Source organism: Pithys albifrons, chromosome 4 (assembly GCF_047495875.1).
Source record: "Pithys albifrons albifrons isolate INPA30051 chromosome 4, PitAlb_v1, whole genome shotgun sequence".
NCBI lineage: Eukaryota > Metazoa > Chordata > Aves > Passeriformes > Thamnophilidae > Pithys > Pithys albifrons.
In genome coordinates this window covers 52,395,715-52,422,913 of record NC_092461.1, presented here as the reverse complement: position 1 = coordinate 52,422,913, position 27,199 = coordinate 52,395,715, and the positions used below count along the sequence as shown (strand labels likewise).

The 27,199-nt window shown below is 42.4% G+C and overlaps 3 protein-coding genes across 10 annotated transcripts in view; 1 reads left to right on the top strand and 2 right to left on the bottom strand.

The window, feature by feature from the left end:
• RAD54B (RAD54 homolog B) overlaps positions 1-1,680 on the bottom strand; it is a 74,560-nt gene extending 72,880 nt beyond the window's left edge. For 4 of the 6 annotated variants that reach the window (XM_071554162.1, XM_071554169.1, XM_071554163.1 and 1 more), the window contains exon 1: positions 1,481-1,680. The gene's annotated coding sequence lies outside the window, so the exon portion shown is untranslated. The remainder of the gene's footprint in view (positions 1-1,480) is intronic. The other 2 variants (XM_071554164.1, XM_071554166.1) reach the window with 1 other exon arrangement.
• Positions 1,681-1,789: 109 nt separating this feature from the next.
• On the top strand, positions 1,790-23,496 carry LOC139671378 (E3 ubiquitin-protein ligase NRDP1-like). 3 transcript variants are annotated; one of them, XM_071554160.1, is made up of 7 exons: positions 1,790-1,875; positions 6,563-6,675; positions 7,581-7,806; positions 9,971-10,110; positions 11,845-12,007; positions 13,318-13,438; positions 14,368-23,496. In XM_071554160.1, the coding sequence occupies exons 3-7, from the start codon at positions 7,601-7,603 to the stop codon at positions 14,602-14,604; spliced, it is 867 nt and encodes a 288-aa protein (XP_071410261.1). In that variant the 5' UTR covers positions 1,790-1,875; positions 6,563-6,675; positions 7,581-7,600; the 3' UTR covers positions 14,605-23,496. The 3 variants fall into 3 exon arrangements, with proteins under 3 accessions (XP_071410261.1, XP_071410262.1, XP_071410260.1); XM_071554161.1 differs by having other exon boundaries at positions 7,568-7,806; positions 11,845-11,893; XM_071554159.1 differs by having other exon boundaries at positions 7,568-7,806.
• VIRMA (vir like m6A methyltransferase associated) overlaps positions 23,128-27,199 on the bottom strand; it is a 30,933-nt gene continuing 26,861 nt past the window's right edge. Inside the window, exon 24 of the mRNA XM_071554157.1 lies at positions 23,128-26,875. Within this exon, the coding sequence (XP_071410258.1) occupies positions 26,718-26,875 (158 nt within the window). The 3' untranslated portion in view covers positions 23,128-26,717. The remainder of the gene's footprint in view (positions 26,876-27,199) is intronic.

The following is a 27,199-nucleotide window of genomic DNA, read 5'->3' as shown; positions in this document are numbered from 1 at the left end:
AAGTTCTCTACCCAACCCTACAATACACAGCAACACGTGGGAAGACAACCCAGGACACCCCAAGATTCTGCATGAGAACTGTGCACAGCAAGGCTGACCTGCTACACTAATCCTGCCCAGGCACTTCTGGAGCTTGGTCATGTCTTGGGTAGAACAGGGGAGCTGCAGAGTTCATAAATTGCACATATCTGTGATTTATGTTTTGGTTTCTCAATTTGTTTGGACATTGTACTGTCATTTGGTCTTAAACCACAAAATCAGACTAATTAAGAGATTTGCAAACTAGTAGGAAATATAAAGACACTACCCTTTAGAACTCATTAACTTCACTCATGTTAAATTTTAGAACCTGTAAGAACATTTCCAGTATTTCCCACTTGCCATTACAAAAACCTTTCAGGGGTTTGTGCTTTCTAAAATGGAATACTGCTTCCAACAATGCATCTCTCTGTTTTCAAAATATAAGCTTTTATAAGATATAATAAAGACATAAAATACAAAAAATAATAATTAAAATGTTTGTATTTTGTATCTTTACAGTAGTACACATTAAAAATAGACCATCGTGGATGTGCAACAAATGGCTGATGCCAGATCTTGTAGATGAGATCAGAGTGGGTGTAGCAAGGGCAAGGAACAGCTCCATATTACAGCTACATCAGCTAACATGCAATTATGCCCCTTCCTCAGAGACACCACTGATACACCAAAACATACTGTCCTTGCCTTACCCTGGCTGCAGACAAACAGCTGCAAGCAATGCAAAAAGCACAGCTCCTTCCTTGTATCAGCCACCTGGCCTGACCAAATCGAGCGCACCATGAAACCACAGCCTTTGCAAACCGTCTGGCGAGTGCCCCTGGTCTGGCAAGCACTGCATTCGGTAGTACTTCTGTTTTTGAAAGGTACGTTAATAGCTACATTACAACAAAACACACCTGCAAAGAACTTCAAAATTTTACACATCCAACTCAACTCGGTGTTCACAGAGCCCTGCTAAGGGCACCCACATTAACCATCTCGGCCCAACCTCAGCAGGCTGGAGTGAGTGAAAAGGCATTCCTGGCACACACGGGGAGGCAGGACAGGGTTTGTGACACAGGAGGTGTGACACAGGCTCAGCTCTTAACCAGGAAAACTGCAGGCAGCGACTGCATCGCCTTGAACATCGACATTAGTGAAAAATCGCTTCAGATGATAAGCAGCTGTAAGGACCTCTTACAATGGCGAGGGGGAATGTCTTGAAACTGAAGGAGAGTAGTTTAAATTAGATATTAGGACGCAACTCTTTACTGTGAGGCTGCCCAGAGAAGTTGTGGATGCCCCATCCCTGGAAGGGTTCAAGACCGGGTTGGATGAGGCTTTGTGCAACCTGGTCTAGTGGAAGATGTCCCTGCCCACGGCAGGGGGCTGGAACTGGATGGTCGTTAAGGTCCCTTCCCCCGGGCCCCCGCGCGCCCCCGCGCACCCCCGCCCGTACCTGCGGTTCAGGCCATGCCTCCGGTCCGCCCGTGCCTGCGCTCCCGGCCTGTGCCTGCGCTCCCGGCCTGTGCCTGCGCTCCCGGCCTGTGCCTGCGCTCCCGGCCTGTGCCTGCGCTCCCGGCCTTGCCTCCAGTCCCGTCTGTCCCTCCGGCCCGGCCGTGCTGCCACTCAATTGTCCCGCCGCGCATGCGCCCTGCGCAACCCCCGCCCCCCCCGAGCGCGGAGATGTTTCCCGCCGGGGGCGGGGCCGGGGGCGGGGCCGGGGCCGGGAAGCGCTGGATGCGCGTGCGCAGTCCGGGCTGCGGTGCGCGGGACTTCTTGTGCCACACACAGCATGGCGGAGCGGCCGTAAAGGGAGGCTGCGCTGCGCGACAGCGAGCGGCGGCGGGCGGGGTGAGTGAGGGAGGGAGCGACCGAGCGGGGCCGGGCCGTGCCTCTCCCCCCCAACCCCGGGACCCGGGCCGTGCCTCTCCCTCCCCGGCCGTGCCTCTCCCCCCCAACCCCGGGACCCAGGCCGTGCCTCTCTCCATCCCGGGGCCGTGCCTCCCCCCTGGGCCCGGGCCGTGCTTCTCCCCCGGGCCCGGCCTCGGGTCAGCGGGGCTGGGGTGGGGGCCGTGCGGGACTGGGTCGAGCGGCGGAGGCCGCTGCCCTTGGTTTGGCCGCAGCGTTTGTGAGGGCCCGTTCAACCCCCCGCCCCTGTGCCGGGCTGTCGGCGGCATCGAAGCCCTGTGGGGAAGGGAGCGGTTATTGTGTGTGAATGTGCAGCATCTGTTTAGCTCTGTGGTGTTTATCTCTGTGTGTCCGTGCACTGTGTGTCCGTGTCCTGTATGTATGTGTTTACCCGTGTGTGTGTGCAGCTGCAGGGATGTCTACAGCTGCTTGAGGCCACTTAGGTGCTGTTTCTCGATGTCGGCTCGTGGCTCCAGATGTTTCCAGGCCGGTTTTGTGCTCCCTGACCCGGGATCGTTGCCCTTCCCTGAAGTGCCTTCCTGGGCCAGAGCAAAAGGCCTTCCCACTGCTGCCTGTGCAAAGTTCCCTCTCCCACAGCCCCGAGGAGACAGAAGCTTCTCTGACTCTGCTCCTGCTTCTGTAGGGCAAGGCCCAGCCCTGCACAGCCTCAGAGGTGGTTACAGAATCACAGAATCAATCAGGCTGGAAAAGATCTCTGAGATCACTGAGTCCAGCTTGATGGTGGCCCAAACACCACCATGTCAACTAAGTCATGGGAGTAAGTGCCACAACCACTTCCACTGATGATGACTCCGTTGCCTCCCTGGGCAATCTGTTCCAATGTTTAATTACTCTTTCTGTGAAGAAATTCTTCCTAATGTCCAACCTAAACCTCCCCCTTAAGGCCATGTCCTCTAGTCCTGTCACTCCTTACCTGGGAGAAGAGGCCAAACCCACCTGGCTACAACCTCCTCTCGGGTAGTTATAGAGAGTGATAAGGTTTGAGCCCCCGTTTCTCCAGGCTAAACAACTCCAGCTCTCTCAGCCATTCCTCACAGGACCTGTGCACCAGCCACTTCTCCAGCTCCATTGCCATTCCCTGGACTGTGGTCTGTGAGAGACATTGATGGCTCTGTTTTCAGTGAGTTTTGCAGTAGGGCAGCAAGTGTTTTATGTAAAAATGTTCTGAGTAGTTCTAGTTCCTGGTGGAGGCCTTAACTGTGTAGCTCATACTGCTTGTTACAGAAGCTTTCATTGAAAAAGGTCAGTTGTTTACACCAGTGTAAGCTGGTATTGCTGCCCATTCATTCTCACCCTCTTCTGTTCCCTTTGTGTTACACAAATGTTCATGAGACTCCACAGAGCAGCAGTCTGAGGGAGCAGCTCTGTAGCTCAGGGCTGTTTTTCGATGTGCCTCTGCCTTGCAAACAACGCAGGATGGGAATTACTGAAGAATTACCTAATACCTGTGTAGTCTGGAGGAGATTTTTGCTTGTCAAAAGCAATGGGAAGAAATAAAATGTGTGAAACAATGGAAAGCAAATACTCTGTAGTAGTTTATGGTTTTTCTCCCAAGCAAAGAAATCTCTGTGCAGTTACACCCTTACAATTTATGCATCTTCACCCACGTGCTCTTTGTGCCCCTTGTTAGTCTCGATGGCAGTTAAATGCCACCCTGACATCTGATCCTGTCAGATCTCTGAAGCTCAGCAGGGACAGCCCCGGTTAGTCCTTGGATGGGAGACCTCCTGGGAGTATCGGGGGCTGTGGGTTCTAATCCTGAGGCCTTCACTGTCACTGTCCAAGCTCGCTCGGCCGTGGCAAATGAACCTCAGGAGTTAAACGGTGGGGCCAGTTCTGCGCACGCTGTGCCTCACCTAAAACATCCACTGCACAGGCTGGAAGGGCACACCCACGTGGGGAGAGCCCTTCCTAAATCTTGGTTCGTATAGTCTTGGTGCTTTGTGGTCTGGGGTCTTCTAACACCATATTGGATTCTCTCTCCATCTGCAAGGAGACAAGGCAATAACCATTCTTATCTTGTAGAGCTGCAGCTTCTGCTGATTGATGGCTGTGAGCTCCTTATCTTGTGGTTTGTGCCACTTGTGCACCTCCTCACCACAGAGCACGGGAAAGTCCTAGACTAGGAGAAACATTACTTAGCAACAACTAAAACATCAGTGTGTTTGCAACATTCTTCTCATTCTAAAGACAAAACACAGCACTGCAGTCACTACTGGGAAGATTGCTAAGAAAATTAACTGTTCCAGCCAAAAACATATCGAGGTGAAAGTCCACAGCCTGTGGCCTGAGGATTCCAGCAACTCGGGCTGTGTAGGGTAAACAAATCAATGTAAGTAAAGAGCTACTAACTCACAGCATTGTAACTTTTAAGTGGCTCATTCTATTTAAAAGTTACTTATTTACACTAAACAACTAGTAACTGTCAACAAAATAAAGTTTCTAGGTGCAACAAAAAAGGAGCATGACAATTGGTGAACTGTTACAGAATCAGGAAGACAAGTTTTGAGGCCAAATGAAGGAGAGAAGTATCTGGAGATGAGCAGAGGTTAAGAATTAGCTAATTTGGTGATGGTAATACTGAATAAAGTCATCTGTACTGCTACAGTGCATGGCATTAATCTGATGTTTCTCTCTGCCTTTCTCTTGACTAAAGTCTTATCTCATGAAGTTGGCAAGAAGATAAAACATCTCTTGTTCTTCAGGTCAGGAAACTTTTACTAGGAGAGGTCTGGCACTTCAGTAACAGCTGTGACCTTATCTTTAGAACCCTCCCTTGATTGTGTTTTGTACTTCAGAGTTACCATCCACTCTTTGTTTGAACTGTAGTTTTGTTTGGGGCTTTATACATACATATATTTACTTGTAAAAATTGTATATATATTTTATATATATGTTGCACTTCATTTTTCTGTCAGGCACAAATAAAGTTTTTGTTTCCTACTTGATAGAAACACTCCTTAGTGTGTTCTGTTAGACTTCAAACTTGGAAAAATATTCCAAAGAGTGTCTTGAAGACTTGGTCCTCAGGGATCAGCAGTGTGTCTGCAAAATGCAGCTCACACCATCTACAATTCTGGTGTGACAGAAACTCTAGGACAGCAAAAATACTTACACTTTTGTTGACTTCTTTTATATGTTCTTGAAAGTTTTCTAAAAGTGGTATCCCGTGGGATCCATGAAACCAAATCAAAATACAGGCTCAAAGTTCAAATTACTGAATATCTATATGCTGTTTAGCAGCCCTCCAGCATAGCCATGCTGTATGTTTCAATGTTGTCATCAGTATTGGGAACTGGTACTTGACTTCACATTCTTCTTACTGACATTTAGCATTGTTCTCTGCTTTTAAAACTTTCCTGTGTGGTCCTTGCTGCCCTTAGAATCACAGCTTTGTGCAAAGATGATGTTTTGTTCACAGTGAGTTTCCTGTCTTTGCCTGTAAAAATATGCAAGGAACCACAGTGAAAAAATAATTATTTATCATCTTAGAAGATGATAAGCTGAAAACGACTCTTTTAAGTCATAGAATGTCTATGCTGTGAAGGAAGGAACAGCATATCCCAGATACCTGTGAATTTAGCTTCCCTGTGTTGTTGGCAATGATGCAGCCACAAAAGCACAGAGCTGGTCACAGCCTGGAAAATCTGCCATGGTCAGAAATCTGTGTGGATCCCACTCTCTGCTTTTGTGGCAACACTCACTGGATCACATGGCTGGTAGATGTTCCAGCTAATCTAAAGCTGGCTCAGCCTGGTGTTGGCTGTGCCATCAACATGACAGTAGAAACAGCACAATACAGAAGCCATGTAGCAGATGATGTGTTTTGTATTCAGGTAATGTGCATGCTTGCTTGTGTTTATTGACTTTGGCTTAGCAAATACCCTTTTAACACAAGCACATTTCAAAGTCAGTGAAGATACATTTTGATAGTCAGATATATAAAATCTTCTGAATTCCAGTTTTATGTTGTATTCATTAAGAGGAATTGCAGAGTTCTCTTTTTCCTTCAGAGCAAAATTTGACATTCATTCTTAGAGATCCTTGCAGTTGCTGGATATCAACTTAAGAGATTTAAATAATGGCCTCCTTTATGTTTTGCTATACTATTTTTTAAGTGATCAAGCTTATGTAGCAAGTTATGGTACACGTCAGAGCAAAGATATTTGTCAATGCAACACATTTGACTATAATAGTTCTGTTTTTAAAATACACTGCATATCACGCCCAGTTAAAAACAGATAATATAAGAAACTTCCATCTTTTTGAGGAATATAATTTTACCAGATTTCAGTTGCTACTTTTCAATAATATTGAATTCTGTTGTCTTCAGTCTTCCAAACAAAACTGGCTTCAAAATTGAATGGTAGCAGGGTGTTCATTGTGTGGTATCTCCAGCAGTAATAACTGAAAGACAGACTGATGATTTTTTCCCCCAATTAGTCAGATTTCTTGTGTTGAACTATAGGTTTTTCAGTGGCTTGCTTTGGAAAACTTAGTTTTAATGGGCTGTTGGGACTGCATCTATTCTGTAGCTCACTGGTTAGCCATACAACTCAGTAACTTAGGAAACTCTACTGAACCTTACTCTTTCTAATTTTTCTCCTAGGCATAATAAAGCAGTGAAGACAAACTGAAGGAGGTATTACTGCCTTACTGACTAGGATACTGTTCCAGAAGTATTTGGACCAACTACATATATATGTAGTAAAGTCTTCAAAGGTAGGATATCTTCCTTTTCTGTTTTATTTAGAAAACCTTTTAACTAATGAAAACCTTTTACAAGTCTCAGTGGGTTACAAAAGTAATTTCATATGTTAAGGAGCAATGTGGAGCCTAAAACCATGAGTTCTGTGGAGTCTTAGCAGATTCCACTACGCTTTTCATGATAGGATTTTGATGGAGGCAGATTGCCCATTAGTAGTTCTTCACAAAGCCTTCAAATCCATTTAAAGGCTACTCTGCTGTATAAAATAGAACATGTAGGAGAAGACAGTAGCTCCTCATGATTTCAGGGTTAGCTGCAGTTTTGGCTGCTTTTACTTCCCAAATGTAAAGTATTTCTTCAGGCATGTGGAATGGAAGTCTAAAGTGAGTAAAGAATTAAGGCTATGGCCTTTTTATTTTGCAGTATGGAAGTATGAAGTTCACACCATAACTGATGTGCAGTTCATAAGGACAGGATGTGCTATTTGAACGTGCCATCTATTTCTGTAAGGACACTGTTTTGTAAGTTCATAAGGCATTAAAACAGAAAGCAGACATTTGCATTTGAACTTTGGTTATGTTTCTGTTTCAAGTAGATTCATGTAAACAGAAACTACAATTTTGTTCAGTAGCAGAGTTCAGAACAAGCACAGCTCAGCTGTCTTTATAAAGTCTTTCCTTTCAGAATTCAGAGAATATTGATACAAAATTGTGATTCTGACATCCAGCAGTACAGTCCTCAAATTTTCACTGAAATCTTGAAGTCTCCAAAGTTTGTGTTTGCATTCACACTCAAGAAGTTCTTCGTTCTCATCAAGGTCTCTGTATTCCTAGAATTTCTTTCAGGCCTTTTTGTGCATCTAACCATGCAGATTCAGCACAAAGATGGCTTCATTTCTATGTACAGCGTTTTTTTATAGGTTTCAAGTGTGTGGAGAGCATGGGTTACGATATTGATCGTTTCGTGGGCTACGTTAACGAGGGGCTGCTGTGCTCCATCTGCCGAGACGTGTTGGAGGATGCGCTGCAGGCTCCTTGCGAACACGCCTTCTGCTCCGCCTGCATCCACGGCTGGCTCGTGCATCACAGCAACTGCCCCGAGGACAGACAAGTCATCGATGTGTCCTTGCTACGGCCTCTCTACAGGTATTCCGTAATCTTGCTGTATGTTGAAATTACATGAATTTAGGATTTATCAATTCTTGTTGCACAGGTTTGTCTCTTGTCATTTACTGTCACTCCAACCGTCTTTATCCAGTATGCCTTTGGCAGAAACTGATCTCTTACATGAAAGCATTTCCTATTTATTATAACTAACTTTTAGGGTGTTCAGATTTCAAAATTGAGAGAATCAGTTGGGTTGGAAAAGACCTCCGAGATCATCAAGTCCAACCCTTAATCCAACCCCACTTTGATTACTAGATCATGGCACTCAGTGCCACGTCCAGTCTCACCTTAAAAACCTTCAGGGTCAGAGAATCCACCACCTCTCTGGGCAGGCGATTCCAATGCCTGAACACTCTCTCTGTAAAGAACTTCTTCGTGATATCCAACCTAAACCTCCCCTGGCAGAGCTTAAGCCCGTGCCCTCTTATCCTACTGTTGGCTGCCCGAGAGAAGAGACCAATCCCCACCTGGCTACAACATCCTTTCAGGCAGTTGTCGAGAGTTATAAGGTCTCCCCTGAGCCTTCTCTTCTCCAGGCTAAACAACCCCAGCTCCCTCAGCCTCTCCCCATAGGGCTTGTGCTCCAGTCCCTTCACCAGCCTTGTTGCTCTTCTCTGGACTCTCTCCAACAACTCAATATCTTTCCTGAACTGAGGGGCCCAGAACTGAACACAATACTCAAGGTGTGGCCTCACCAGCACTGAGTACAGGGGAAGGATCACTTCCCTGGTCCTGCTGGCCACACTATTTTTGATACAGGCCAGGATCTCATTGGCCTTCTTGGCCACCTGGGCACACTGTTGGCTCATGTTGAGCTTCCTTTCAATTAGTACCCCCAGATCCCTTTCTGCCTGGCTGCTCTCCCGCCACTCTGTGCCCAGCCTGTAGGGCTGCAGGGGGTTGTTGTGGCCAAAGTGCAGGACCCAGCACTTGGCCTTGTTAAATGTCATCCCATTGGAGTCAGCCCATCTCTCAAATCTATCCAGGTCCCTCTGCAGAGCCCTCCTGCCTTCCAGCAGGTCGACACTCCCTCCCAACTTGGTGTCATCTGCAAACTTGATAATGATGGACTCAATCCCCTCATCTAAATCATCGATAAAGATGTTAAACAAAGCTGGGCCCAACACTGATCCCTGGGGGACTTAGTTTCTTCTCCCCCTTTTTCTATTTTGAATGCCATTTCTAGATACCTGTCTGGACATTATTCCAAATGTCTTCTACAGCATGAAAACTTTCCATACTTTAGAGAAGGCAAGCAAAGCAATTCTTGGCAATAGTCTCTACACTGTATCTTTTTTTCTTTTCAGTCTTGCCTACATACTGTAATATGGTTTGCAGCTAATAATTCCTGGAGATACAAAGCAAACTTCTGACCTTCAAATTCTTTTAAAGAAAGATCTGTAGACATAAGAACACCTGTTGTGAACCACCTTGTCTTGTAAAGCAGGCTGTTTTCACAAGTGCCTTCCATAACTGGTTAGGCACTTGGAGTAGATAATTGTTGTTGGTCCTTTCCAAACAGACCATTCTATTTTAAACTGTTAATTCCTGCTATTGCCAGCATAGCAGTTTTGTCAGTAGATGCTGCTTGCTGTTTAACACCTGCGTTGTCTAATCTTGCTCAGACTAACAGGTTTTTTTAAAGCCTTCAACTACAGGTGTTACATTTACTTCATTAGTATTCACAGTATAATTTTAACAAGATTTTACTGTCTGGAAGTTAACCACAGTGTAGACAGAGCCCTAGAGTTTAACTTTCAGATTATTTTTTCTGTACTCACTGTAGTCCCTTTAGTTGGGCAAGTTTAGAAACAAAACTTATATCATGAATGAGTATTCCTGGTGTTTGTTATTGGTAATGTCTGCTGAGCCAGTGAAAGATCATGATTAAAATTAATCAAAAATAAAGATTTCATTTCCACATCTACTTTTGGAGACTGTCTTTTCCATTAACATTGTTTATTTCAAACTGGGTTTTTCCAGTATAGTTATTTGAATTCGCAAGAAAAAAAAATTAAGCTGATTGCTCTCAATTTTTCCTAATGGAGATTAAAATCTTACTTTCTTTTCCCAAAAGATGAAAGTCCAAGTTTTGTAATTATGTTCCAAGATTTAAGAAGAAATTCTTTTTCTTTGCATGTAGGTATATGAAAAATGATTTAAACCGTCTTCAGCTGCATTGCAGAAACAGAGAGTATGGCTGTGAAATGGTTTGTTCTCTGGAGTCCATAGACAGGCATGAAAGGGAGTGTGAGTACAGTCAGATACCCTGCTCCAATGCTGGTGAGTAATACCCAAGGAAGTTGAATCCTTTATGTTCAAAAAACATGTGTTTGTCATCTTCCTGTCAACAGAACTGCAATAAAATGACCATTATTTCCAAACAGAAATTCAAAGCTGTGACATGACCTGCTCTTTACAGCAACGTGTTTGAACAAAATACATTACTGATTTATGGCAGCCATGATGATTAGCAACTGTTTCTTATCCAGGAGATAACCAAAATGAACGAGTATGATGGACTTCAAATGTAGGAAATGCATTTGTTTTGCTTTCTGTCACGTTACAGCTTTGTTTTCCAATTCTGATTGCATGTTCTGATGTTTGAATGAATGAAATAGCCCCTGCAGAACACTCATGGGTCACAATTTATTTCTAAAACAACTGGTTGCCTGCTACTTGTGCAGCTGCTCACTCTGTCTCATGGTTTTAACAAAAATACGTCTTGGAAATAAGGATTGTTCTAAGCTAAATTGTGGTTGAAATTGTTGTGTTTGTGTTCAGGTTTTTATTTAAAACAAGCCTACACCACCTGAGGAAGAAACATGCCTGTAAAAGGAACATACTGTTAAAATTTCCCAGTTGATTTCATTCAAAATGTTGTAGGTTCCTAGATAAAATTAATTTCTAATTAATAATGCTAAGGGTATTATTGAGTCTGCCATTGTAATTAATTATGAGATGATTAAGGTTCTAGAATTGCTCTACTGCAAGTTATAATTTCTTCAGCAGTGACTCCTGCAGATGCTTCAGATTCACCTGTTCTGGTTCTACAGAAATAGTATCTGCAGAGTTACCACACCTGATGTCTGGTGTTCAGGGTGTGAGGGCTCTTACGTCTCCTGAAGTCTTTCCCAAGAATACATTGGAGTGTATTTTAAGTGCCTTAATTATAAATCGTTACATTTATTAGTAAAGCTCTTCTAGAGGGCTCTTTTGGAATTTTCTGGTATGATTTGTTGGCAGTTTCATTACTTCATTTTTTCAATTTCCGTACTTTGATTTTCTCTTCAAATTAAATGCAAGTGTGTATTACAGCAAACAGGGCCTCAGAGATTAAATAGTAAGACTACAAACTTCAAGTTGAGACTGTTAAATGTAACAATAATATATATAGTGTTCATTTTTGATTCTTTATGTTTTGCTTTTAATCACTGTAGAACTGCAAAATTTGTATCCTAGAATTTCTGTGGAAATGTTTCTATTTTGGATGAGTCATTAAATGCTCAAAAATAAATGTTCTTTCTTATTTATGTGGTCTGGTACTCTATAGACAAGATCAATAAATGGTCAGGACAACACAGTTACGTTCCATCTCACCCACATCTTTCTTACTACGTGTCTTCAGATGTTTTTCCCTAAAGTTGACAACCTAATATTTTTTTCCACGTATGCATTCTTCATCAATTCCAATCTCTGCAGTCTGTGATGAAAGCACATGCAAGCTGCCAGTGCCTTATCTTGGCATCAGCACTGTTGTAATGAATTTGCTTTACTGCCAGACCAGCTGTAGGAGGCTTTACAGAAAATGCCGCCTTCCAATCTCTATTTTCAGTTAATGGATAAATATCTTAATAAGACTTTTTAACAGTGTTGTATTACTAGCTATGTTCCTATTTCATGTTCTAAAGAAATCACTTTCTTCAGCTTCCTTTCCGGAGTGTTTTTGTTTGGAATTTCACCAGAATACTTTCATTAGTTGTAGCTGACCGGCTTCCCTTGCTCTTCCCTGTGCAGGCTGTACGGTGCAGATTGAGCGGCGCAACTTGGATGGTCACCTGGCAGTGTGTGAGTATCGGAGCCGTGAGTGCCCCAATGGCTGTGGCTACACCATTCTCAGTGCAGAAGACACACAGCATAACTGTGTGGCAGAGCTGAGAACTGAGCTGGAACTACTTCGGTACAAATCTTCTGTTCCTTTGGTGTTTTTGTTAGTCTGGTCTTAAAAATCACTCCATAAACCACTTCAAATAGTAGTACAGGATCCTGGTTTATGTTAATTGGTCTGTTAGTTACTTGGTACTAAGGGGCCAGCATAGACTTAAAATTCTTGCTGTTTTGATTCTTTTGCTGTGTTTTTTCATCCAAGTTACTATAAATCATAAAATACCATTTCTTGCAGTTGAACAAACCCACCAGCTTACTATATAAAATGACAAAAAAACCTAAGAAAACTGGACTGAAGTTGGCAATTTAATTTTTCCATTGGCCATTGTTATGGACTCAAAGTCACATTATTTAACAATTATATTTAGTTTCTGTTTTTACAGATCCAGAATATAAAAATCTGTAGTTATTTTGGCAAGTACAGGTAGATTAAATCACTGAAGATGTAATTTTTATTTTTTATTAAATTCCTGTTAGATTAACAACAGTCAGTGAATATGAATCTTCTTACCAGCATACTACCTTTCCTTTTGTGTATGTTTCTGTACCTTTCCCTCTCCATTATATAGTTGGACTCTTTTTTTTTTTTAATTCATGCTCCCGCCCATTTCTATCTTTCAGCTTTCTGTGTTGTCCTCTTGAACATTCCTGTGAAGTCAGGCTCAAAGACGGTTTAAATGCATTGAGACACGAGGGATTCTGCTACCTATTTCTGAACTCAGAAGGTTAATGTAGTACCAGCTACTTTTTGGCTGTGAAGCTGTTTTAAGTGATTAGGTTTGGTGAGGGATGAGATGTGGTTTAGTGCATACTGTCATTTAGTGTCCACCATAAAAGTGACAAGAGTACACAGAACGACTAAAGACCCTTCAGACCAACGAGCCCAACTGCTAACCTAGCACTGCCAAGCCCATCACTAAACTCTGTCCCCAAGTGCCACATCTGCACACTCGTGCTGTCTCACTTCTTTATATGTTTAGCAGTAGAATAGGATTCAGACTTTTTATTGTATTCAGACTTCTTGGCTGCCTGTGTTTAGTACATATTGTAGGCAAATGGTATAAAATCACCTAAAGTCATAAATGCATGTTCTTGAGCTCATAAAGTGACTTCTGGAATATGATACTGTTGTCCCCCTACAGGCTGTCCATGGGCACTTTAGTGCCTCTGGGCAAGATGCACTTTATGCTCTTCATGCCTCTACAGGTGTGTCTTGTAGAGTTTGCTGGGAATCAGATCAGGCCCTTTAGTTGCAACAAAGCTTTCTGGAATATGAAAATCATTCTTCTTACAAGACTTAACAAGGAGAAATAAACTTTTTAGGTCAGAAATGATCTGCAAAGTGGAGGAGGCAAAACATGAGATGGAGTCGAGGTTAGATTCACAGAGAAGGCATATGGTCCAAAAAGAGAGTATTCTGCAAAATGAAATTGAAGAACTAAAGGTAAATATGATCGTTTTCCTCTTTTTCTTTTTTTTTTTTTCTGTCTTGACAGTCTGGCTTTTTGCTTTTCTGGTAGAAGTCTCTTATTTTGTAAATATAGTCTCATGTAAAGGAGAAGCAAAATTGGCAAAGCTCTGTCGTGTTAATCCTCTCTGTGGAGAGGGAGACTGAGTGTTGTACTCCCATGGTTACCAGCTTCAAGTTCATTTGGAGCTCACCCAGATACCCCCTGCAAGGACTGCAGTGCTCTGCACATACGTAACATTGCCAATAGATCAGTCTGAAACTGATTTTCAGTGTCTATAAGCTCAGGGCATACATTGCAAATCAGATGTAATTAAATATCCAGCTCCTTTTTTTTGGTGCTGTCCAAAGTGATTTAATCCAGAGCTGACAGAGAGCCCTACTGCTGACAGTGTTGTTTACACTGTGGTCAGAAGGTTGGAAAGCTGCATCACAAACTTCATCAAGTAACAAGCAATGCCCCCTTATCCTTTCATTCATCCAGTTGTTATTTTATTACAGAATAATAATTTTTAAACCCTAAAGCAATGGAGGTCCTTTATAGTTTCCATTTCAGTTTCTACTGGATTTGATGCTAAATCCATAACAAATGTATCTGAACATAACCAAAACTTTATTTTGGTTGGAGTCTTGAAATAGAAAATGTAAACAGGAACTGGGTAAATCTGGTGTTTCTTACCATACTTTACAAGAAACCTTTTGAAAAACTGTGTTGGGATCTTTAAAGCAAGACCATCCCAGAAGGTAAATTCTGGTTGTCTCAGATTTGTTCTGCTATCAAAAAATGATTTCAATGTTGCTTATTCTTTATATACCATCATCCTACATATTTGGCCTGTTCAACTTCATGCCACCTCATTACAAAAGGGTTTGTTTCTTGCAGTAAATTTGTATTTGCATTTCAGAGTCAGGTATCACGACTGATGTCAGATGTGCGCTCCCTAATGGCTGTGGAGAGGCAGCACCGGCAAGAACTGGAGCAGGCAGAGCTGGAAAAACGGGAGTTAATGGAGCTGCTGAAGGGGCTGCAGAAGGACTGTCGATTAACTACTACAGAGGGAAGCAAGAAGTCAACACATTTCCGTCCTCTGACACGAATAGAGAGTGTTAAAAGAAAGCCTCGAGAAGTTACAGTTATCTAAACAGTAGTAAGCTCAAAAAATATTTTCTTCTAATACTGGCTTTGGGCAATGTTTTCTACTTTCTTTGAATAATTGGTAAACTTTATAACATTTCTAATTCACTTGCTTTCTTTTAAAGTCTAAATTGCAACTCTGTTTCCCTTGGGGACGTAAAAACAAACGGGAGAATTTTTTTTCTGAGAGAACACTGAGAATTAAAACCAGTAATTGGCAAATATATTTTTAGCCAATGTTTTTATAAAAAGGGGGAAGGAGACACGATTTGTTATCTCTTCAATGCATCACTTACAGGAGTCTTTCAAGCCTGAAAGCTAGAGCCTTTTAAAGTCAAAAATACAGACTGTAATAGACTGGGATGGAAACAATAACTATGTTTCAAGCATGAGAAAGCAAATGTGATTCATCAGTAAGGACATTTGGGATGTATTTAATTTTGGGAAAAGTGAATAGTAGACTTAGTAAGTAAGTAATAGAAATTGATAAAATTTTGTTTGTTTATAATCTGTTGTGGTGGGTTCACCTTGGCTGAATGCCAGGTGACCACCCAGCTGCTCTATCACTCCCCTTCTCAGCCAGAGAGGGGAGAGAGTAAGGTGGAAGGAAAAAACAACATAAACCATGGGTTGCCATAAGGCAGTTTATATTTATGCAAGAGAAAAAAAAGCAAAGCAGTGTGCATATGTGCAAAGCAGGAGCTGGCAGTTAATTTCCACTTTCCATAGGCAGCGATGGTTGGCCACTCCTCTGAGACACAGGGCTCCAGCACACATAGTGGTTGTCAGCAGGCAGCCATTGGAGGCAGTGAATTCCTCTTTCTGGCTCCTTGCCTCAGCCTTTATATCTGGGTTGACATCATATGGTATGGAATATTCCCTTGGGCAGTGTGGGTCCGCTGGCCCACTTGTGTCCCCTCCCAGGATCTCGCCCTGGATTGAAGAAAGGCTGTTACAGTGCTGTGCTCAGCAGCAGCCAAAAAAAACATGGGTGTGTTGTCAACACTCCTCTAGCTACCAATGCAGAGCACAGCACTATGTCTACTGTGGGCTACTGTGGGGAAATAAATTCCTGCTCAGCCAGACCCACCACATCTGTAGATCTTATTTCAACAGTGGAAAGCAAGCACTTTAAACTGTAATTCTGCTGTGTAACAGCTTCAAGTGAGGTTTGACTTTTCCTTTAGAGCTCTGATTTCCCAAGCTGATACACACTTAAGAAACTAATACCAAAGCCCAAGGTAACAGAATAACCAGAACTTTTTAAACAGATGTGTGAGTAACTTGGAGTTTGTGGGAGGGGATCTGCATTTTATTTAAAAATTTGAAGCTTTTATACGTGAAAGTATCAGCTGTTTCTACAGAGTCCTTTAAGCATAAGACCAGTCCATTTAGTACTCAATGTCTTTAAAGCATGTATAAATACCTAGAGTATCCTTAATTTTCTTTTGGCAGATTTAATATTCACAAGAGATGAGTATTTATTCCGTCACTTGGACTTCAGATGTCTGTATTAGTGCTTAAGAAGCTGTAGGGTATGCCAGAGCCTGGCACTGGCATGAGAGGGTAACAGAGTATAGTGAGTTGACCTTGGCTGAACACCAAGTGCCCACCCAGCCCCTCTATCACTCCCCTTCCCATCCAGAAAAGGTGGGAGAGAACAAAGTGGAAGATGACTTCTGGGTTCTAATAAGGCAGTTTACTAAAGCAAAAAAGCTCCTTTACGTAGCTTTTATGTCTGAGCTGACATCATATGGTATGGAATATCCCTTTTGGTTAGTTTGGGTCAGCTGACCTACTTGTGTCCCCTCACAGGATCTTGCCCTCAACTGGGGAAGGGCCGTTCCAGTGCTGATGCTGTGCTCAGCAGTAGCCAAAACACTGGTGTGGTATCAATACCCTTCTAGCTATCAATGCAAAGCACAGCACTGTGAGGTGCAATGGGGAAATGAACTCCATCTGAGCCAGATCCAGTTGTCTCCACCCCTTATTCTATACCTCGTGTCATGCGAGAGTGCATTGCTACAGTGTCATACTCAGATCCCACATAATATATATATTTTCTGACTGTCTCCTGGGCTTTCATAGATAGATATTATTTTTTCCACTTTATGGCCTTCTTGCACCCATCTAGATCTTGGGCTCCATTCCATCAGGATGGGTACTCAGGCCAGTAGAAGCAACACAGTCGATCATTGGGCATCGACACCAGCCCAACTTGGGTCATCATCTGACTCTCCTTGCGCCTCCCAAAATTGGTTTTTCATTGTCTTGCTACTTTACTTCCTGCAACATACAACTAAGAATGCAGATTATTTTTTCCCCAAGGTTGAATCTCCTTGAAGCACACACTGGGTCTCTCCATCCTCCTGCATTACCCACCAGGTACACCCTGGTCCTTGAGCAAAAACAGTCCCATGGATGGGTTTGTCTTTCCCCAGGGGAGGAGAGACTCACATTGACTTCCTCAGCCACTTCCCCACGTGTAGTACAGGGACCTTATCTCCTCCCACAGTATGTAGGGGTTTTATTTGGGCAGGACCAGGGCAGCTGGCAGATCCCCTAGTGTTGGCCAGCCAAGTGCCTAAATTTACCTCCCTGTGCTTCCATGTCCCATTACCTAATGCTCTTAACATAGTCTTCAAGAGTCCATAATACCTCTCAAACTTTCCAGAGGCTTGTGGGTGATAAGGCATGTGATATATCCATTCAATGCCATGTTTCTTCGCCCAAGCTTATAAGGTTATTCTGAAAGAGTCCCATTGTCTGATTCAATTCTCTCTGGGGTCCCATGTCACCACAGAATGTGCCTCTCAAGGGCTAAGATGGTGTTCCAAGCAGTGGCCTGTTTTACAGGATGTTTCCAGCCAGCCAGTCATTGCCTCCACCATGGTATGTAGCTCTAGACTCGTCATGTTCATGGGAGTGGTCCAGTGGAGTCAGTTTGCCAGGCCTCACTATATTGGAAACCCAGCCTCCGCCCTCTGTTCCAGGGAGATTGTACTCTCATGGCTCTTTTGATTGCTGCACACATTTCACACTGGTGAATAACCTGTGTGATGGTCTCCACAATCAGGTCCACCCCTCAGCCACGAACCCACCTGTATGTCGCATCTCTTCCTAGATGTCCTGATGTTTAATGGGCTCATCAGGCTGTAAATAGCTCACCCTTTTGCTCCCAGGCCAAGTCTACCTCAGCTGTTCCAATCTTGGCAGTCTTATCCACCTGCTCATTGTTCTGATGATCTTCACTGAAGCAACTTTTGGGCATGTGAGTGTCCACATGATGCATCTTCAGAGTCATGTTTTCTACCCATGCAGCAATGTCCTGCCACAGTGCAGCAGCCCAGATGGGTTGCCAATTGGTCTTCCACTGCTGTAGCCACCTGCACAGGGCATTACCCACCATCCAGGAATCAGTACAGGCCATTTTTCTCATTCAGCAATCTCTAGAACTAGTTAGATGGCTTTCACTTCTGCAAATTGGCTTGACTTTCCCTCTCCTTCAGGAGCCTCAGCATCTCAGTGTGTGGGATTCCACAGAGCAGCTTTCCGCTTCTGATGGTTTGCTACCACACAGCAAGATCCATCAATAAACAGAACATAACCTCTTTCATTTTTTGGTAACTCATTACGTGGTGGTGTTTCTTGGGCACAAGTCACGTTTTCAGACAATGATATCATCAATATAGTGCAGGTGTTATGGAGCTTCTGCCTATACCAGTGCAGTCTGGATCAGTCCATGGCACATGGTCAGGCTTCCACCCCTGGAGCAGTTGATTCCAGGTATACTGGACATCCCTCCAAGTGAAGGCAAACTGTGGCCTGCACTCTGTTGCCACAGGGATTGAGAAAAAAGCAATGGCGTTATCAGTTGTGGCACCACTCAGCTGCTTTAGATTGGAGCTCATATTCCAGCTTGTCCAGCACAGCAGAACTCAGAGGCAATGTAACTTCATTCAGGCCATGATAGCCCACCGCCAGCCTCCACTCCCCATTAGACTTTGGCACTGACTAAATGGTTCTTCAATCAACAAATTAGCTCATAGATGGGAATTATGGAGTCTCAGTTCATGATTCTGGTAGCAGTTGGCACTTGCTTGTCCTCAACTTGCAGCAATCCCATGGTGCACCTTCTGAGAGACCAAGCAGAGTTGATAATTGTTTGATCTTCTCTGTAGTCACAGGAGCTACACCAAAAGCCCATCGATACCACTTTGGATCCTTGAAGTACCCCATCCTGAGGTAGTCCATGCCAGGATACAAGGGGTCTTTGGGCCAGTCACAATGGGCTGCTTTTCTCACTTGTCCCGTTAAACTTACTTCAGCATCTAATACCAATTCAAAGCACAGCACTGTGAAAGCTGTTACAGGGAAATGAACTCCAGCTCAGCCAGAAGTGCACATGGAATTGCAAAAGGCAGGTCCTGCTTGACCAACCTGATCTCCTTTTATGACAAAGTGACCCGTTTAGTAGGTGAGGGGAAGGCTGTGGTCTATCTGGACTTCAGTAAAGCGTTTGACACCACCTCCCACAGCACCCTCCTAGAAAACCTGGCTGCACGTGGCCTGGATGAGTGGACTGACTCTTTGATGGGTTAAAATTTACCCTCAGTAAATTTGCACATGACACCAGGTTCACAGAACTTTGCATGGTTGTTGATCTGCTCAAGGGTAGGAAGGCTCTGGAGAGAGACCTGGACAGACTCCGTCAGTGAGGTAAGGACAACTGTACTGCACTTGGGTCCCAATAACTCCAAGTAGTGCTACAGGCTGGGGGAGAAGTGGCTCGAGAACTGTTCAGCAGAAAGGAACTTGAGATGCTGGTTGACAGCTGGCTCAATATGAGCCAGTTTGTGCCCAGGTGGCCAAGAAGGCCAGTGGCATCCTGGCCTGTATCAGGAACAGGGTGGCCAGCAGGACCAGGGCAGTGACTGTGCCCCTGTTTCTCTGCACTGGTGAGGTCGCATTCCAAGTGCTGTGTCCAGTTCTGGGCCCTTCACTACAGGAAGGATATTGAGGTGCTGGAGCAAGTTCAGAGAAGGGGAACAAGGCTTGTGAAGGGTCTAGAGAACGTGTCTTAAGAGGAGCAGCTGTTTAGTCTTGAGGAGGCTCAGAGGGGACCTCATAGCTCTCTGCAACTCCCTGACAGGAGTTTGTAGGCAGGTGGGGGTCAATCTGTTCTACCGTGCCTTCGAGTGAGAGGACAAGAGGAAATGGACTTAAGAGGAGACAGGGAAGATTTAGATTACATATTAGAAAAAAATATGTGTTAGGGTGGTCAGGCATTGGAATAGGCTGCCCAGGAAGGTGGTGGAGTCACCATCCTTGGAGGTTTTTAGGAGAATCTGCTGCTGGGTTATGTGGTTTGGTGATTATGGGATTACAATTGTAGTGCTGGGTTGAAAGTTGGACTGGATATTCTTAAAAGATCTCTTCCAACCTTGACAATTCTATGATTCTAAGTTTGCAGTACAATTTTTTTAACAGACACACAAATACTGAATCAAGGAAGCATTTATCCGTAAGAACTGCGTGAGAAATCTGTATGGTTCAAAGACTTTTTCAAAGTTCTCACACAGCCTGTTCATATTGTTTTCAGTGGTATAACTAATATTCTGCTCATTGCAGCTCATCAGTGGACTAACTGGGGAGAAATCTGGCCTTCTGTTTATTGAATGTGTTAAATCAGGTTGGAACATTCAGACAAATGTGTGCAGTTGCAACCTGAATAAGTTAATTTCATAGTTTAGAAAGTCACTACATTACTGTGCATGCCCTGCTGTGACTCAGAGCAATAGTTTTATGGCTAACAGAATAACCAAAGAGAGAGGCAGCACTCATCTTTAGTACGTGGCCTACAGTATGAAGACTTGAGGTCAGAGCTGTCTGAATTTTGGGCATTAAATCCTTCTAACTTGCTGGGGTTTTAGTACCATGTGCACATGTTCAGGTCTTCTGTATTTAAAAACTGACATAAATAGCTCTTCTGTAAAAGTGTTTTTTTCCTGGAAAAAATATGAAAAACATTCATAGGAAGAGTTATGTCCAAATCTTTACATGTTTTAAGTCCCTATATTCTAGATTAAATTATAGTCATGGAGACTATTCAGGTCACTGCAGCAGTCTCACCAACTCGTGACATAGCACATCTCTATAGAGGCCATATTGAACAATCTGGAACAGTAATTTGGAAAGATCATTGACATTAAACATTCAGTGGTCAATTCACTTACATTGGTGTGTGTATTTAAAGTTGTAGTTAGAAAGTAAGAATGCTGTTATTGTGTTCTAAATAAGCAAGCTGGGAGTGTCTGTGCTTTGTGTGACACTATTGCAGCATTCATTCTAATTCTGAAGCTTTTTGGCATACTAGAATTCATGCTATTAGATTCAGTGCTTTTCTGTGTCCTGTAACTATGTCACTTGATGTGACTTAATGTGAAAGAAGAAAATAACTTCAAAACCCTATAGAATTCAGATGAGCAGAATCATCTTTTCTGAGTTAGAGGGCAGTAACCCAATCTTTTCTGTTCTGACCACAGAAGAAAAAGTTATTAGCTCTGTGCTTTCCCCAAAATACATGTGTTTGCTTTAGGAATTTCACCCACCTCTTTATGACTGAATTCCTTCTAGTATGAAAAATAGGGTTTATTTAATGTTTACTTAGCACTTGGTCTGCTGTATGATGGACATGAAACTGCATGAGAAAAGGGCACCCTTGGTGGTAAAGGAAGGTTTTTCTGCTGTGCAATCCAGCTCAGGAGAGTCTGAGCTTCCAGTGTGGAAATGGCAACACTTTAGGCCCACCTGCTGCTGGAATGACCTGTCAGCTTGCGTTGCCTTCTGCAGCAAAGCAGCACTTTCAGAGATAGTTTAAATGGGCACATAGTAGCTAATGACACCAGGTCCCTACAGTGACTTTAAGCTTTATCCTATTCCTCTGTGTTGGAAACTGTTCTGCACTTCAGATTTTTCTCTGCTAATGAACTCCTCACAGGGTGGGATTGTGAATTATGGTCATCATTTGACCTGTCTCACAGTTGACTAGACTGAAAATAAATAGCCTATTATGTTAATGTTTCATCTACTTCGAGCTTTTCCAGCCTCATGTATTACGCAGCTCTTAATAGCAGTTGGCAGAAGGAATGGATTTTTTTCTTTCTTTCCAATAGTCTGTTAATCCTTTCCATAAAAATGAAGGCTCCAAATATTCTACTAGAGTTGATATAACACATTTCTCTTGGAAATGCCACTTTTCTAGTCATGATCATATTGTAGGATTATATGAGACACACTGCTAAAAGTGTATTAGAGGAGGGCTCAACACAGAATTACTGGTATTAGTATTCTCATACTAAATCACACTTTGATCAGTTCCATTTCCTCACGAGTGGAACTGTTATTCAAGTAGACCAGTAACCATGCAAATGGTTGTATTTTTAGTTACTTTTCCTAGCACTTTGCAGCTGGAACAGGGAGAGCACAAACTGTGGAGCCAGGAGAGTGGAGAGAACAAGTAAGTGCAGTCTGACTGAGTTCCCTCGGCCCAAAAGTACCAGCCTGTGCCATCAGCCAACCCACTGTGTGAGCTGCCAGCGTGTGGCACTGCAGTTCACATGGCATGGGAATTAAAAGGAGATTAAACATGATCTGCAATTAAGTGGGTATATAATGTAGTACCAAGCCTGGAACATTCACAAACAAAACTCACAGAGAGCAAGCAGTTAAGTGAATTATTTGAGACTGCAAAGTATTACAGGAGTTGAGCAACTCCTTATCCTACATTAAAATGGGTGGAAAAAGAATAACACTAAGGATGTATTTAAAGAAATTTGTATTTTAAGCAAGTGGTAAGCTAGTCTTTGAAAGAAAATCAGCATTTACATATTTACTCTGAACATCTAAGAGCCCAGTTACACACACATTAACTACTTCCTTTAGACTCTCCTCCACTTCAGAGGTCAAATTCAAGAAAATATACTGTTTCTTTCTGCATTAAAGCTGCATTCCCTGTCCTCCTGCACTGTTCCCAAAGCAAAAAATGGTCAGTGCACTTAGCCAGTATAGATCCTTCCTGCTAGGATTGCTTTATCTGGACCAGGAACAGTAATTTCGGGGATTGCTTCTGGTAGGTTTAGATGAGTTACAACAGAAGTCATGAACTCAGAACTGCATGAGTCCGGTGCAGGACTGGTAAGGAAGGATTTTGCAGGACTGGTAAGGAAGAATCAAGGTGAGAAGTTGTAGTTAGTTATGTTTCTAGTACTATGAGATAAATCCATCTAGTAACATACATATACAACAGTGTCTTGTCAGCACAGAAGGGAAGGGAATTCCACAGTCACCTGCTATAGTAAAGTATTTTGACTAGCCCAGAGGGGTTTTATCTCAAATGCTCTTAGGTTTAATCTATTAATGTATTAATAGATCCCAGGTGGCAAACAGTTCCTGCAGTTTATAGAAATTGGTAGCCTTGCAAATGACATTTTCCATGTGCTGTCCTCTTGGATATTTCTGGCATGGTGCTTTTCTACAGCCATTTTCCTTAGAAGTGCTGGATAGTATTTACAAGGAGCAGTGCTAGCCTTGCGTTTTTCAGTACTGCTGGTCAGATGGAGTATGTAGGTCAGGGAGATTTTACCACATAGACAGATGCCTTTATAAAGACCTACAATTCTATGCAACTTTCTATTAACCAAGTAAACATTGAACTGTCTTCCAGTGTTACAGGTTGCTGCCAATCTATTTCCATTTTCTACCTTTATATGCACAAGGATAAACCAGCACTTAACAGATCCTAATCTGGAGTATGTAAAAGAAACAGTAACACTTTGTATCACTTTGAAGTACACTTTGTATAAAGTTAAACTAATAAAGGGTCTACAACCATAATTAACTCACTTTGGTTCACCTCTTTCTGTTACAGAGTTCAAGTACCCTCTTTATCAGATGAAATAGCAACATTTAGGCATGAGAAGTCAGGAATAAACCCACAATAGCGAGTCAGTGCCCTGGAGTAGGTATGGCTGCATTTTCCCTCCTAAAGGGAGCAATAAACAAGGCAGGTGTTCAGTCAAACACTATCCCTTCTCCCGGACTTCCCTCCCACCTCACCGATGGGAATATTTGAATGGGATGAGCAGCCATTTGGAAGGCAAAGAGTAGCAAGATTTGAGAACTCCTGACTACAAGAGTATGGCATTCTAGGCCTGCTCTAACAAGACAATAAATTGGCAAGAAGGGAAAAATTAATTCACTGTCCATCGGCTGCAAGGATCTCATCCCTAATGCAGGTTTTCCATAGCCACTACCATATCCCAGGAGGGATATGAACATGTAAGAAGAGCAAAACAAGAGTTGTTGTATTTGCTTAAACATGAGCAACCTGGACATGGGGCACTCAAGCAGGAATTTGCTGCTGCAGTCCTCTGCCTTCATTGTCTGGATATTCCCTTACCTGATGGGAGCTGTTACTCAGCGGGTTATAAAGGCTGCAAGTGCACATGGCACAACTAGAGATCAGCACAGCAGCCTGCAGATAACCTGTTATCTCCTTACACTGCTCCATCTGCACCTGGCACTCAGCCACAATACAGACTGCAAAGCAGCTGAAGATTTTGGAAGCAAAAAACAATGCACATGATTTGTCTCACTCTTATCCTATACACAAACTGTGCCTCTGTCTGTCTGTTGCTCCTCTGCCTCACTCACCCTCCTCTCACTGTTATGCTCATCAGGTAAGCACAGGAGTCTCTAAACTAAAATGGCATTGACCACTGCCAGTATTCTGGTTGCTCCAGCCAGGAAACAAAACTTCAAAATTTCTTTCTTAGGCAGAGTGCCAAAAGCAAAATATAAGACTTTGAAATGCTATTTACTCATGGATAGCAATCCCATTAAAAGAGCAAACCAAGTAACATGTAAGTTTTAAAAAGTAGTATTTCATAAATTCATGAATTACGAATTTATCCATGAGAGGAACCACTTTGCATTGAAGGGTTGCAGAACTGAAAAAATTTGAAAGAAAACAAAAAAAACCCTAACAAAAGCCCAAAAACATGATACACATGCACTTCTTTTTCAAGTTTAACTGAATTTACAGAGCTTCCATACATCAATTTAACCAACCTTTTATTTCCTCCTAATTTGAAAATGACTTATATGACATGCCATATATTTTAAACTTTGCAGAATCAGTACTGATTATTTACATATTTATTCCATGCTTAACACTTTTCAGTTAAAATTCCCTGACAGAAAACCAACGATTCATATCCCTGCTAGTTCCCAAAACAGTAAAATTTCTAAAAAAATAAAACAACCTTAAGCACATGGTCTAGAGGAGTAAGTCGGCTTTAAAAATATTTATGTAATGCTCCTTAAAAAAAATAGCATTAATAACAGTAATGCCTGTGAGAGTTCCACCCATTTTAGTCATTACGATTATTAGTAAAATTACATCTGCCTATTATTTTACCATCAGAAAATTGTTTGTCTTCTAATCCACATCTGTTCACGTTATTTTAAATAATATTAAACCCTTTATGAACTGGTACTTTTCCCTTTAAATGCACCCAGTCAAATCATGAAAATTTCCCACTTTTCATAGGTTATGTCAACCTTCCATACAGTGGGACAGTGTCAGTCTCCACAAAGAGAAAGTACAGATAATAGTGGCCTTTTGTTGTTCAAATAAATACCTACTTAATTTAGCCAGGCAGCATAAAGCTAAATAAATTTCAATTTAGTGTATTACCATACTTGAGAAACAGGGTGTTAATGAATCTAGGCAGACAACTTGTCTGAAGTAAACTGAAATTATGTAAAATAAAAATGTTATAACTGGGCCCTATGTAAGTAGACTAAGACCCATTTATAGCACTTCTGTAATGACAAGAGACCAGGGGTAAAGTGAAAATCAAGCCCAGCTAAGTCTGACAGTGGAGCTCATTTGTAAAAATTGCCCATGGCCTTTAGACACCTCATCCCATCCAAAAATGCAATAAATGGCTACAGAGGATCTATTAATTCTATGAAACCCACAGATCCCAAAGGAATGCAAACATGTAAACCTTATTTCAGTCACTGACTTCAATATGAAAATACATTTAGAATTGAACCTAGTGGTGACATTTCTTTAAGAATTCCTACTCCTCAAAGTTTTTCTTTTTGCACTGTATCTCAGTCTAATTGCAGAAACAAAAATCCAAGCAGTCTCTTCAAAAGGGAAGGTTTAGCATCACTGTCTCACTCTGGGGTTGCTCAGTTTATACATCAGTGTCTCTGCCTTCTCAACTACCAAAGTCAGAGGAGAGGCACGTAACAAATGAACTCCAGGCCCTCTAAGGGTATGGGGATCCTGCTTTTTAACTGCAAAGCATTTGTTGCTTTCCAGTGAAATAACTCTTGTGCTCCTAATGCATGAGCTGGAGTTGTAAGTGCTAAAATGTTGTCTTCCTCTCCCTGAAGTCAGTGACAGACTTTATTCTAATTTTACCTGGTCTGGGACCTTAAGCTTCTAATCACACTACCCAAGATGTACAGCAAAACCTACATAAATTACATTTACATTTGTATTCTTTCACAGATTAATTTCAATCTTCTATCATCTGCTATTTCACCTGCTGTCAGATGGACCTCATTCATTAATAACTCAGACTGGCTAAACAAAAAAAAAAAAGTAAAAAAAAGGGCTAATGGCTCTAAACCTGAGAGAAAAAAAACTGAAATCATCTTACATATATATTTTTTAATTTTGTTGCAGTATTAAGTCACACACAAAACACCTGTACCTTTCTTTTGGCACAATGAATATTTTAGAAGTTCTTCAAGTCTCAGCTCAAAGAGCTGCTTTACTAAGTATTGTCTACTGAAATCCACAAAAAAATTGAAACATTCTTCCAAAAGCAACAAAAAATTTACAGTTGTACACAAAAAGTCTTGAATTTTATTGAAATTTCGAGTCTTGTATTAAACACAAGCTTTTTCTTCAGACAAAAATATTCTCTTGGTGTCCTCCAGATACCAGAAACTGAATTGGTCCTTTAGTGACGCCGCTTTCTTTGTCATCTTCACAGAAGTCCACAAGGCTGGGCTGTCCCACCTTTAGGTCTCATTTTATCGCGTGAAGGAACGTACATGACGACCTCTTCCACTGCCTCCACTAACAAACTTTCCTCTTGAGCCACCACTGCTACTACTATTAGCACTTGTCCAAGACGGTCCAATCCCTCCGCGGCCTCTGGAAGCACGATCGCGAGGACTCGGTCGGTAGCCTTAAAGCAAAGAAAAGTATACTCAGTTGGAAAAAAAAAAAAAAGCCCTAGGCGGAGTAGCAGCTGCCAAAGCGTAAGAAACAAAAACAAGATGAGATACAAACAGCGTCTGTTTCCTCCTTTTAACTGTCACTTTTCTCTTAGGCAAACATTTCTGCTTGGGTTGCGCTATAATTACCATGTAGGTACGAAGACAACCAAATGGCAACACTGCGAATGCACAATTAGGGTTCTGTGATCAAGTGTTCAATTCAGCAAGTTCTATGGGTTACAGGGCAGTTCGCACAAGAGCACGCATTGGACACAGTCTCAGTGACAACTGTT

What these genes read in the sequence shown, in the direction of transcription:
- LOC139671378 (XM_071554160.1), top strand. Translation starts at nt 7,601, where the DNA reads ATGGGTTACGATATTGATCGTTTCGTGGGCTACGTTAACGAGGGGCTG. An exon ending in TTGCTACGGCCTCTCTACAG is followed by an intron (nt 7,807 to 9,970) that starts GTATTCCGTAAT and finishes CTTTGCATGTAG; the next exon opens with GTATATGAAAAATGATTTAA. An exon ending in GATACCCTGCTCCAATGCTG is followed by an intron (nt 10,111 to 11,844) that starts GTGAGTAATACC and finishes TTCCCTGTGCAG; the next exon opens with GCTGTACGGTGCAGATTGAG.